The sequence below is a fragment of the Pediculus humanus genome, genomic scaffold, assembly GCF_000006295.1.
Source record: "Pediculus humanus corporis 1103172108266 genomic scaffold, whole genome shotgun sequence".
Taxonomy (NCBI): domain Eukaryota; kingdom Metazoa; phylum Arthropoda; class Insecta; order Psocodea; family Pediculidae; genus Pediculus; species Pediculus humanus.
This window is the reverse complement of record NW_002987835.1, coordinates 87,220-101,503: the sequence shown is the minus strand read 5'-3', so window position 1 is coordinate 101,503 and position 14,284 is coordinate 87,220. Positions and strand designations below refer to the sequence as shown.

General features: G+C 26.2%; 1 protein-coding gene across 1 annotated transcript; it reads left to right on the top strand.

Moving 5' to 3' along the window:
* Positions 1-789: 789 nt before the first annotated feature.
* Positions 790-2,248, top strand: Phum_PHUM497540 (uncharacterized protein; the record flags this gene model as incomplete). The annotated part of the gene is made up of 6 exons (XM_002430690.1): positions 790-886; positions 961-1,171; positions 1,291-1,572; positions 1,645-1,808; positions 1,910-2,047; positions 2,133-2,248. 6 exons carry the CDS (start codon positions 790-792, stop codon positions 2,246-2,248), a joined length of 1,008 nt encoding a protein of 335 aa, XP_002430735.1.
* Positions 2,249-14,284: the final 12,036 nt, after the last annotated feature.

Sequence of the window (14,284 nt, the reverse complement as noted above, 5' to 3'; positions counted from 1 at the left end):
AAATTTTTAATTTAAATTAATTATTTCATTTCATAGTAAGAACTAATTAATTATTTAAAAAAAAAAATTATTATTATTAATACTTTGTTTTTTTTAAATAACAAGTGCAAGATATAAATTTTAGAGTTGTAGACATCTTAATGTCCATACGTAGCAATTTTATGAATGGCGAATTTTTTTCATTCATTTTATTTTTATCATCGATCACCTTTTTTTTTTTTCATTTTTTCGTTATCGAAATTAAAATTATTTGTCCCTAAAAATTTTCAAAATTGTTTTATTTTTTTGGAACACTTTATGCAATAATCGTAATTATTTATTGCAAAATTACTTTCAATGCCATTGTGAATTTTTTTTTTAAATAAATTTTAATTATAAATTTTTAATATTATTTATGTAATTTCTATTTATGTGATTTCATTTTTTTTTTTCAAAAAATATTTGGCAAAGTAATTTTTTTTTTTTTTAATTACCTTAAATTCCCATATAATTAATTACATAATTCAAATTAATTGAAAAGGAAAAAAAAAAAAAATTTCATTTTAATTATTTGTCTGATGTCCCAATTATTGTCGATATTTATTAAATTAAAATTTTTTTTTTAAATTATATTTTTGCACAAATCATTTCGGGGATTGAGGTCGATTACCTGATTATTTAACATTGAATATCAAACTAACCCATTTATTAATTTGTTTATGACTTGTTAATTTCCAAAATGAATCATCATTTAAGTTTCTTCTTACATTTATATGTGTTTTAGGTTTGTACAGAAAACATTTTAAAAAAATGGTGGATAGAATCGGGATAGGACCCGAAGAAAGGGAACTTAAATTAGGAAGTTCTTTTACAAATCCTAAAGAATGTGCATTTCACACATTAAGATGTATGTCACATTTTAAATATTAATTCATGACTCTTTCTATTATCATTAACATCAATTCGATTTTTTTTTCCCAGATGATTTTAAACCAGCAAGTGTTGATAAAAACAAAATGGCCACAATCGATGTTGGCACCAATTCTCAAATCACAGTATCATTTCCTCCGAATCTTATATTTAAGGGTAGTTCGAAACCATATTACAAACATGGAATCGTCATTGTCAATCCTGAAACTGGTGAAGTGACATTGGAAAAACTCACGTGTAACATTTCAGTTAAAAAAATAAGGTTTAATTTTTTTTTTATTTACACATCACAATATCAAAAATAATAATGATTATGATATGGTAGTAAAAATAATAATAATAATAATAATAATAATAATAATAATAAAATGAATGTTTCAGAGCCGAGAGTAAAAATGCACAAAATCTATCAATGATCGATCAATACATTTCCGGTCAAAAACCTAAGAAAACACTTTCGAATAAAAGTAATAAAAGCAGTGTAAATAATTCTAGCAGTAGTACTAGTAGTAGTAGTAGTAGTGGTGGTGGTGGTGGTAGTAAAACAAACACGTTGAAACATGGAAACAAAATGAAAAATGACACACAATCGAACATGAATAATTTGTTGCCAATTCATTCGATGCAGCAGGCAGCCAGGAATTCACCTAATTCTCAAACAAGGTATGAACCTTATCAGTAATAATAATAATGATTTAACAACCATTTGTGATAACAACATCTTTTTTACAACAGTAGCAGATTTTCAACCGGTTTATCACCATCGAATTCATCACCATCAAAACAAATATTAGAAGATCAATCCTCGGCATTGGACGATTGGTTCAGTTCTTTAGATTCAAACCGAAACAATTCGTCGAAACAAGACAATAAGAAAATTCCTCCGATGCAAAAAGAAGGTGGGAAAATTTTAATTTTCTTTTTCATCGGGGGGGAGGGGAAGGGGGAAGGGGGAGGGGAGGGAAATCAACAATTAATTAATTAATTAATTTTTTTTTAGAAATTAAATTGCCTCCGAGGGTTACGAACGATGACGTCGGCGAACTTTCCGACAGCAGTTCTTCCGGTGGATCGTCATCATCTGGAGATTCATCGGATTCATCATCGGATTCCGAATCTCAACAGCCAAAGAAAAAAGGTTTGCTCTTTTTATTTCATCATCTTCTCAATTCCCACCTGTTCCTTTCGAATCCCGAGATCCTACAATAAAATATATTTATCAGATAAATTTATTCCAGTTTGTCAAAGCGGCGGTCGATTGGTCAACGGTTCTCCAGGTCCGGAAGATCTTTTAAAAGAAGATTTGCAATTGTCCGAAAGCGGTTCCGATTCCGACTGAATTTAACGAAAAAAAGAAAAAAAAATCCCCATTTTATTCCTTTTAATTATTATTATTATTATTCAACGGCGTTTTAATCGAACGAATCGTGCTAAAAAAAAAAAAAAAAAAAAATTTTTTTCGTTTCGTTTTATTTTGTGTAATTTAAATAAAATTCGTTTTTAAAAAAAATGTAATTTTCTTTTATTTTAAATTTATTAATGATGATGATGATGATGATGATGATGATGATAATGATGATAATGATAAGAAAAAAAAAATATTAAAAAAACGATAAAAGGGCGTTATTTGGCGTGCGAAAGTGTGCGTTTGTGTGTTTGTTATTGTATTCGCTAATAAATCAATAAAAAATAAATTATAAAAAAAGTATGAAAAGGAACAACAACAACCACAACAAACGGCAACCCTAAAAACAACAACCGAAAAATGAAATAAATAATAAAAATAATGATTGTTTAAAAAAAGAATTTTTTTTTTTTCATTTTGTTTCCTTCTCTTTCCCTTTAAATTTTTTTTTTTTAAAAATGATTACCGGTAAATGATAATAATGATAATGATAATAATGATAAAAATCGTTTTGTTTTTTAAAATTTAAAAATAGGGGGAAAAAAAAAGTTATTCGGTGTGAAAAATAATATTAAAAAAAAAGTTTTCACGTCGTTACGAAATATTTATGTTTACATATAAATTAAAAAATTAATAACAAAATATTTTAGGGGCGGGGAAGTTTAGGGAAGCGGTGGTGGTGAGGATGGTTATGGCGGTGACGGTTATGGTGGAAAAAGGTTAAAAAGGTAAAGTTTAAAAAAATTTATGAATATTTCATTTGGAAGAGAAGAAAGTTTATAAAGAAGACATCATCTGTTATGAAGATGAACAAAAAAAAAATTTCAACTTGAGATGAAAAAATTAAAATTAAAATTAAAAAAAATTTACGTTTTCGCACGAGTGTGTAACACAAATTAATAATAATAATAATAATAATAATGAATAAATTTTTATATTATTTAACCTTGTTTAATAAAAGAAAAAAATGAAAAAAACGTTTCCATTTTTTTCCGATAATTAAATTTATATTTTAATTAATTATTTAATTATCGTTTTTATTCGGAAAATAAATACATTTTTGATTTTTTTTTTAAATTTTCACGTTTTAACGTATTTTTCCCGACGGTGATGACGACAGAAAAAAATTTTTTTTAATGACGTCACACACGGAAAAAAAAAAAAAATTAAAAAACGATATTTTTTAAAAATCTGATTGTTTTGAAAAAAGCATAAACGTTAAATTTAAGGCGTTTAAAAATAAAAATAAAAATTATTAACGTCGTAAATAAACAATATAAAGCAGACGATTATTATTATTATTATTATTATTATTATTATTATTATCATAAGGAGATTTTTTCTTTTTTTTTTCGGGTCATTAAATAATAATTATCCCGTAATAATCCGTAAATTTTTCAAAGGTCGAATCCTTCCGGGAAGAAAAAAAAAACGTCTTTATTTTACTATTACCCCTCGGATTACCGATATCGGTTCCTTCCCCAACTCCCTCTCCCCCCGAAATAAATAAATTAAAATATTAAAAAAAAAAAAAAGGTGAGGGGAATTTAAAAAGCTCCCCACCATGCGATTTCCCAGGTCTTTTTCACGCATGAGAATTCGGCACCTGAAATTCGTTCGATTAAAAATTTAACGTAAAAAAAAAAAAAAAAATTTTTATTTTTGCGGTTAAAAACATTAAACGCGAAATTAAAATAAAATAAAAAATTCTCTCTCTCTCTCTCTCTCACGGTTTCGCATTGAAAATTTAATAAGACACAAAAAAGTAAAAAAAAATTTTAAACCGCAGCAAAGCCAAAAAAAAAAAAAAATTCCCACGTCAAATTGCCATAATTTATACGTTGAAAAACGAGACAAAATAATTATTCCACGATTTTTTAACCGTCGCAAAACAAACAAACCTTGTTTTTATTTTTTTTTTTTTACATTGAAGCCCTCGTGACAATTTTTTTTGCTGCAAAAAATAACAAAACTTTTTCATTTTTTTTTTAACGTCAGCAAAAAAAAAAAATTTTTCACCGTTTACGATCGTCAATAATAATAAAACGATCACACGCAATTTAAAAAAAAAAATAATTTTTTCCCCACGTTTAAACGATAGCAAAAATTAAAACACGTGATTAAACTATAGCAAAAAAATCTCACGACGACGTATTAATAATAATTATCTCCCTTTCTCTCTCTCTCTCAATAATAAAATCTTCGTTTTGTTTTTGTTTTGTTTTATTTTTTGCTACCCGCAATTTCCTTCTTTTTTTGCTATTATTTATTTATTTTTATTACAAATAATTTTCATTTTTATTTTTATCATCTTGTTTTGAAACTTTTTTAACAACCATATAATAAAAATAAAAAACTTTATTATTAATAAATAAAATTATTTTTAATTTTATTACTCTTCATTTTAATAATTTTTAAATTGTTAATAATAATGGGAAAGAGAGGGAGAGATAGATAGATAGAAAAATTTTTTTTTGTACACGCGTACACACACATGTGTGTGTGTGTGTGTGTGTGTACGCGTGTATATATAAAAATGATTTTATTATTTTTTTTTCCATTTTACAGACCTGGATTCGCTGGAATTCTGCGCGTTGGCTGGAATAGAGAAACTGCAGTTCCGTCCCGGCTGCTCGTCCAAACGAGAACATCACTCTATTCATCGAACAATCTAGAAAAAACACGTTTTTTTCCTATTATTATTATTATTATTTTTTTTTTTTTATCTTTTTTTCATACAATAATAATAATAATAATTTAACCGGGAGATTTAAAAACATCGGGACAAACACGCGACGGAACAAACGAAAATAAAAAAACGAAAACGACACGATTTACATTATTATTATTATTTATTTATTTATTATTATTTAACCGTTCGCGACAAAAAAAAGTTTCGTGTTACGAATATTATTATTATCATTATCATTATCATCAACTTCGTTCTGTTTTTTTTTTAATAATAATAATAACAAAACAAAATTTTTGGATTTTGTATTAAATAAAAAACGTAATAAATAAGGTAAGAATTTATTTGTATTTTTATTTAAACTTATTATTATTATTATTATTATTGATAAAAATCTCTGTCGTCTGCTTGGGTTTAATAAAAAAAAAAGGTTAAATTTATTTATTTAAAGAAGGAAATCCTCGATGGATTTCTTTTTTTAAATGATATTAATTTAAAAAAGTAAACAAATAAATATTTTTAAAAAAAGGCGCGAAGCAGAAGACACAAACATTTTTTTTTCTAGCATTAAATTGTTGTTGTTGTTGTTGTCGTTGTGAGAAACCAATAAAATGTCTTTTACGTCTGTCAACAAGTTTTTTGAATAGATTCGAAAAATAAATTTAAAAAAAAAAGTTTCCTGGAATAAAATTTTTTTTTCTTACCGCCTGGAATTATTTTATCCCGTTCCCTCCCTCTCTCCTCCCTTTCCTCCCCTCCCCTTCAAAAAAAAAAAACGGTGACGGTATCTATAATAATAGTCAATCGTGGCAGCAGTCAAAGAATTTACGTTAAACACGCGCACGCACGCGTTTATATATGTATATTTTTTTAAAAATCATTTATCAAAAAATAAATTTAAAATTTTTTCCGCCATATTGTTTGTTTTAAAAAACGAAATCATCGTTTTTATTTTTTGTTTGTTTGTTTGTTTAATGCAATCCCTTCGAGTTAAATTCGTTCGTTTAAAATAAAAAAAAAAAAAAAAAAAAAACGTCATGACAAAATTGTTTTTTTTTTTTTTTTAAATTTATTTCCTTACATTAAATTTTTCGTTTTTTTTTTTTTTTTTACCACCCGGAAAATTTTTTTTAATAGTTTTAGTTTTTTTTTTTTTTGGGGGAGTTGGGGGGGGAAAAAAGATCGAAGAGAGGGAGGAAAGAGGAGGTAATACTCTGATAATACTTTTTTTTTTTCTAGAGAAATTTAATTTTTATTTTTATTTTATTTTCCGTACGTTTATTCTTATCATTATTATTATTATTATTGTTAAACATGATAGAAAAATAAAATAATTTTTTCATATCAATTATCATTATCTATTAAATATTTTTTTTTTGGACGCCATATTTGTTTTTTTTTTTTTGTTCTAGAATTTTGATATGAATCATATTGAAAAATTTTTAAATTTATACTAAATTTTTTTTTTTTTTTCGTTTGTAAAAATGATAAAATAAATTTTATTATTAAATTCGTATGGTGGTATTTCCGTGTTATGTTTTTCAACGATCCCACAAAGACAACAACAACAACAACCGACCACAAGTCAATACGGGAAAAAAAAAAAAAATTGATTCTGCGCTTCGACATTTTTTTGTTGTTGTTGTTGTTTTTGTTTTTTTATAATGAATAATTTTAATCTTATTTTATTTTTTAAATGAGGTGAAGTTGAAATTATTTCGACAAAGTCAAATCCGACTTTGTTAAAAACAAACAAATTTTTTTTTTTAAAATAAAAAGATGAGAATTTAAAATAAATAAATGAAAGAAAAACAAAAAGAGAGAAAGAGAATGAATTAAATTTATTAAAACTGTTAAAACGATTCAAACCGATGTTTTCTTTTCTTTTCCCCCTTCCCCCCCAAAAAAACAAAACGAAAATAACAAAATTAACAGAAGAAAAAAAACAAACAAAAAAAAACGTTACGAAGAGTAAAAAAAAAGAGAGAGAAAGAGGGAAGAGAGAGGAAGAGGGAAAGAGACAAAAAGAGGCAAGAAAAAAATACATTTAGCAAAATGAAAATGAAAGGAATAGACAGACAGAGAGAGACGAAAGCAGTATGTAGAAGAGAAAAAGAGAGAGAGAGACGATTAAAAGATCAGTGTGTAGGAGAGAGAAAAAGAACAAACAGAGACACAGACAAAAAGAAAAAGAAAAAAATATTTAAAGAAGGGAAAGAAAGAGGAAAAGCATAAAAAAATAAAAAGGGAAAGAAGGAGAACGAAAGATAGAAAAAGAGAGAGAGAGAAAGTATAAAAAAATAAAGAAAGAAAAAGAGAGAGAAAAAAACCATTAAATAATAAAGAGAGAAAGAACGAGAAAGAAAAAGAAAGAGTGAGAGAAAAGGAATGATCAAGAAAGAGAGCGAGGAAGAAAAAGAACTTCGGGGAGAGAGAGAGAGAGACGAAGAAAAGTGCTGTGAGAGAAAGGAAGAAACAGATACACAGAGAGAGAAAGAGAGAGAATGAAACGAATTGGAAGAAAGATAAAAAGAGACAGAAAAAAAACATTTAGAAAAGAAAAAGAAAAGCAAACAGGTCAGAAACGAAATCAGCGTGTTAAAGAGAGTAAGAGAGAGAGAGAGAGAGAGAGAGAGAGAGAGAGAGAGAGAGAGAGAGAGAGAGAGAGAGAGAGAGAGAGTAATAAATTAATTATGTATATACGACATATAAAAGTAATAAAAAGTAATAGATAATTAGAGTGTAATAATAAAAATAAAAATTAAAAGGATTAAAAAAAAGGAAAGAGAAGGAAAACATTATGAGGAAACATAAAGGTTTAAAAAAATATAAAAAATTACAAATAAGGTAAGCGAAGGATGAAAAAAAAAAAACATAAAAAAATAAACGTTTGAATAAAAAAGGAAAAAAGGAAACAAAACAAACAATCGAACAAAGTCAAACGATAAAATAAAAAAACAATAAAAATGAAAAATGGCGAATTAATTTTTTTTTTTTTTTTGATTTTCCTGCGTAAATTAATTTGAAATGAGATTTTTTTAAACCATATAAATCCGTAACAATCAAACGTGAACAAACAAAAGAAGGAACGAACGAACAAACAAAAGAAGGAACGAACGAACAAACAAGTGTCCTTTGATCGAAACGATCGTAAAAAAAAAAAAAAACGGAAACTGCGTCCGGTAATTTTTTCAAACCTCGATATGCACTTCCGCTCTAGCTCACTTCCGCTTTCAGGTACTTCCGCCCTCGCGCACTTCCGACCTCTCGCGCACGCATTAAAAAAATTTTAAAAATAATACCTTTGATTTTGAGACGAACAATGATGATGATGATGATGTCTGCGGTTTTCGGGTCGGACGAAATTTGACGGTTCGCGTTAAAAGGAAAAAATTCTCAAAGGAATTTTACAATTGTAGATTGAATGTTTGTTAATTTAAAAAAAAACACGCGTATTAAACCGTTTCAAATAAATTTTTATTAAATAAATTCTTTAAAAACTAATCAAATTTATCATTATCATTATTATTGTTTTCAATTTTCATCGCAGAATGTTCTAGAAGAAGAAGTTTTTTATTATAACTATTATTATTATTAGTTTTTTTTACATTAAATTTCATCATTTCACGTTTCGATTCATTTCGTTTTTCATTTCCCTCTCCACTCCCCTCCCTCCTTTCCCGATTTTCGAAACGTTCGTTAGTTTTTCGACTCACAAAAAGTATCGAACAACCGGAAATGAAATCTTTCGATTTATTTTCGTGTTCTCGGACTCTTTCGTTGCATTCGATATGAAGTAAAAACATTTTCGATTTACAATTTTGCTCGTAAATGAACAATCGTGATCGTAGGAGTAAATGTATTTGTTCAATCACTTCCGGTTTTTTATTTTTTTAAATCGCAATGTATTTCCGGTACGTCAGTGCCAACGATACTAACTATCAAAATTATTTTTTTATTCTTCTCTTTTTTTTTTAAAATTTTTTCATCTCGCAAAATTTTTCATTTATCCGCTCCAATTTTTTCTGCTTTAACATTTTTCATCATCATCATTATCATTATCATTATTATCCTTATTATTACTATTATTATTATTATTATCATTAAGTGAACAAGTAACGGTCTAAAAATTTTTCCTATTTAAATACGCGACTTAATTAAAAAAAAAAAAATTTTTAATTATTTTTTACTTCCGTCCCTCCTCCCCCGCGTTTTACCAAAAACAAACAAGACAAACAACGCTATAAACATTTTCATCATCATCATCATCATCATCATTATTATTATTTCCTTTACGTGTTTATATCCTTTTTTTTTTACTTTGTTATATTTAAAAAAGTTAATTAAATAAAAGAAAAAAATGTTAAAGAGAATGAATGAAGAAAAGGAAGAAGAAAAAGGAAAAAGAATGAAAAGGATGAAAAATTTTACAACAACCGACAAATTTCAAATCCCGACAACAACAACAACAAAAAACAAAAACGAGAAAATTTTAAATAAATAAATACTAAAAGATAAACAAGAGTGATTAGTCAGTTAGTTATATAAAGTTCTTTTATTAACAAAAAAAAAATTTTTTTTCTCCCTTATTTCGCTCCTGCGTAAAAACTTTATTCGAACCACATCGGAAAATTTTATATATATATATCGTTTAACCGGAAGTAAATATAAATAAATATAATTATTCGTCAAACTTTTTATTTTCTAAATGAATCCATCATCAATTCTTTTTATTCTACGAATAAATACACTTTTTCTAAATACACTTTATTTCGCACATATTTATCTAAATACACGACGACGAGTTTAAACCGAAAAAAATAAATTTCGATTAATCGATTCGAAACCGCGATTCGTTTTTTTGTTTTACGATACCTTTGGGAAAAAAAAAAAAAATATCGAAAAAAAATTTTTTTTACGCAATTTGAAATTATCGAATAATATAATTTCGAAAAAAAAAAAGAAAAAAAGGAAGAAAAAGAAAGGAAAAAAAGGAAAAACAATGTTTTATATCAAGTCGAAAAAAAGAAAAAAGAAAAAATTTTTCCCACGAGTCTAACTCATTTTCTTCTTACACTTTCTTTTCTTTTCTTTTTTTTCCTTTTCTCCTTCCACGTACAAAAACCCTAAACTTTCGTTTAAAATTATTATTATTATTATTATTATTATTAAGAGGGGGAAGGGGGGATGGGGGAGGGGTTAATTTTTTTTTCTTTTTTCTTTTTTTCTTTCTTTTTTTTTTTTCTCTCAAATTTTTATCGGATTCGTTCGTACCTTGAAAAATTTCTCACCGTCATTATTATCATTATTATTAATAAATTTTTTTTTCCCTGGAAACTCTACCGGAAAAAGAAGAAAAAAAATTTTTTTTTTCCCAGACATGTTATAAATCCCTCGGGTTAAAAAATGAAAATTTTTTTTCTTTTTGACCTTTTGTTAAAAATTTTACATAGAAAAGTTTTTCCCGGTTAAAACCAAAAAAAAAAAAAAAAAAAAACCGTCGTCGTTGCTGACACGACGACATTTTTCCCCAATATGCTGTTGGCCTTTCCTCCTCGCCCCTCCTTCCCTCTATCCACACCCCCTTCGAATCACGAATCGACACGGAATTCCTTTCAATTAATAATAATACAAACAAAAAAAAAATTTAAACTCTTTTTCGTATTTGTCGTTTGTTTCGTATGTATCGTTTGTTTAGTGATTATCGTTTGTCGTTTGTTATCGATATTATGTTTGTCTTTGTACGTTTCAAGTGAACGAAAATTTTTTTTTTCCTTTTTAAAACTATCCTATAAAACTAAACGAATACTATTACCCATTTGTTCTTTTTCCGTTTGTTTGTTTGTTCTTTTTTCTCACCGAAACTTTTTTTTAACAAACAAACAAAAGGAAAACGATTACGTTTGTGAATTCTCGCTTATTAAATTTTCAATGCAAAAAAAAAAAATCGATTTGGAATTTTTTTTTTTTTTTTCTTAAACCGCATTTTAAAAAATTTTTCCCGCCATTTTTATTTCAAAATTTTTATCGATAAAATTTTATCAGTAACGGTTAAATAATTATTTGAATTGTGTCTGTCAGTCAGCCAGTCAGAAAATTTTTTTTTTTTTAATTAAAAAAATTTCACGTTTTGAAATCTCTCTACTCACTCCCTCCTCTCTCTTTCTCTCTCTCTCTCTCTCCTTCCCTTTCTCACCATATCCCGAACCTTTCTCTTCCTCCTTTCTGTTTCAAACCTGTCTCTTTTCTCTCTCTCTCTTCCTGCCTCTATTCCAAACCTCTCACTTTCTCCCAACCTTTCTCTCTCCCCGTTTCTTTCTCTCACCCCGTCTCTCTCTCTCTCCCTCTGTCTTCTCTCTCAATCCTTCGTAACAATTTCTAAAAAAAAAAAAAAAAATTTTTTTTTTTTTATATTTTTCGTCCGATAAACGAGAGAAAATTCAGGGACTTTTATTATCTCATAGAAATTATTTCCGGTTTCCTAACTTCTTCGTCGGTGCATTTATGCTTTCTGCTTCTATAATCTCTAACTCAGGCTAATTTTTCCGCCTCGTCAAACTTTTCCTACCAGATTTTTTTTTTTTTGCGACGATAAAACTTGTTTAAAGATTTCAAAATTTTTTTTTTTTTTTATTATTATTATCTCGTATATGATTACGAAACGATGAAAAAAAAAAAACTTTATATACGTACGAGAGAAAATAACAACAACAACAACAACAACAGCAAAAAATCGACAGATAAAAAATTTTCCATGATAAAAATGTCAAAAACGGAAATACATCAAAAATGTCGCTTTAAAAAAAATTTTCTTTTTTCTTCTCTAAACTTACAGTTTAATTAACGAATATAAACATATATTTTAAACTAATCAAAAACATTACGAATTATATCATATCGTTATCAATTTCCGCACCCGGTTTTTGTAAAAACGGAAACGGAAAATTCGCTCGAGCGCGCGCGCGAAAAAACAAAAATTTCAAAAATTAATTTATTATTAATCGTTTACGATCGCCTACGACAACATATTAATTGAACCTAATTATCGTTTGATTAAAATAAGCGCAACATGGTTTTTAAATGAAATAAAAATCGTTATCATAAGTCACACAATTTAAATGGAAAAGAAAACGAGTTTCAGACTTTTCTTTTTGTTTTCATTTTTTTTTTTCCAAGTAAATCGTGTTTTTTTCCGCAAGTAAAACCGCATCGTCTGCTAAACAATAATTTTCTTTTTTGTTTGTTTGTTTTTATTAAATAAAAACCTTTTGAAAAAATTGAAAAAAAAAAAAAAAAAAAACAAAAGAAAAGAAAAGAAAAAGTTTAAAAATTACCGAACTGGATATGAAAGAAAAAATTATTATTATTAGTGCATTCGCGATGACTTTTTTTTTTTTTATTTCAAAGCTTAAAAGAAAGTTATAAGATTAACCTTTTGACCTATTAAATCTCACAATTGTTTGAAAACAAAAAAAAAAAAAAAAAAAAAAAATTTTTAATTTTTTGTCTCGTAGCTTAAGAGATTCAATCGGAAAACAAAAAATAATAATAATAATAAGTATTATTATTATTATTAATTGTTAAAAACGTTCAGAATAATGTTCAGAACCGATGAGAAAATAAATAAATAAAAATTTATTAATTAACACAACCGACTCTTCTCCAAATTCTTTTTGGTTTCAATTTTCCTTTTTTTTTGTCTTCCTTTTAATTTCTTCAATTTTTCCTTTGAATTTGTAAAAGGAAAAATCAAATAAGACATGCCGATTTTAAATCTCCCGTTTTAATTTTGTCAAAAAAACTATTCGCGTTTTAATAATAATAATAATAATAATAATATTAAATTCTAAATTGATTACTAAAAAAAATTTTTTTATTTCAATTTATTATTCGACAAACTACTTCCGGAATTATTATCATCATCACCATTATTATTATTAATTTTAAAAAAAATATATATATTATATACGCGAAACGACATTTTTTTTTCTTCTACATTCTAGAATTTTTGTTTATTTGATGACGTAATAACACATGAGTAAAATGGTTTTTCCTGTCAAAATCCTGTTACGATGAAATAAAAAAAATTTTTGTTAAGTTTTATCTTTCCAGTATCGATTTCGAAATAATAAAAAATATTATTATTATTATTACTCTTTGACAAATTCCATATTTTTTTTTCTAAAAAAATAAAAAAATGATAAAACAACAATCATTTCCGGTTTAGAAAAAGAAATTTGAAAAAAAAAAAAACAAAAATTTGTATCAATTTGTCGAATTTTTAATTTTCATACATTTGAAACAAGTTTCCAAAAAATTTTCTTTTCTTTTTTTTTTCCTTTTCGTTTTAATCAAAAATTATTTATGATAAAATAAAATTCTTCTAGAAACTTCGAAAAATTTTCACATTCGAATCTTTTTACGTATAAAAAAAAAAAAAAAACGAAAAAATTTGCCAAAAAAAAAAAATTGAAATCAAAATTTTTTTTTTTTGATTAATGATACGAAAAAATTTAATTAAATTTTCTTTTTTTTAAATTTACTCACTTCCCCCCCTCTCTCTCTCTCTCACTCTCTCTTCAACGTGGAAGCAGATTTTTTACGTCGTTAACAATAAACTCTCACGATCGATTATTATTACTTTTATTTTTTATAATTTAAATCGAAAGAAAAAAATTTTTTTTTTAGCGAGTCGGATAGTTAAAATAAAGTTCATTGACCGTGAAACGACGACGACGACGAGGATTTTTATCAGTCACGATTGATAATTTGATAATTATTATTATTATTTTCTTCTGCCACTTTTTTTTTTTTTTTATTAAAATCAAATTTTTTTTAGTTAAACTTAATAATACGTTACGAACAACAACAACCAAAAAAAAAATCAATAATAATTTTTTACAACTTCCTTTTCTATTTTTAAATCCCTTTTTTCTCTCTCTCTCTCTCTCTCTATTTAAGGTTTCCTTTTTTAAATATTAATAATATAAAAATTAATAAGAAAAAAAAATCTGAAAGAAGATGAAGATGAAAAAAGTAAAAAAAAAAATAATTGAATACATCGCAATTCATTTTCCATCCTAAAAAAAAAAAAAATCCTCTTCAGACTGTCATCTCTTGCATAATTTATTTTATTTTTTTAAAATCTCTCTCTCTCACTTTCTCATTCTCTCTCTCTCTCTCTCCCACACATTCTCTCATTCTCTCACACACTTATTCATTCACTCGTTCTCACTCTTTCTCTTTCTTTCTTTCTTTTTCTCTTTTTTTTTTTCTTCTTA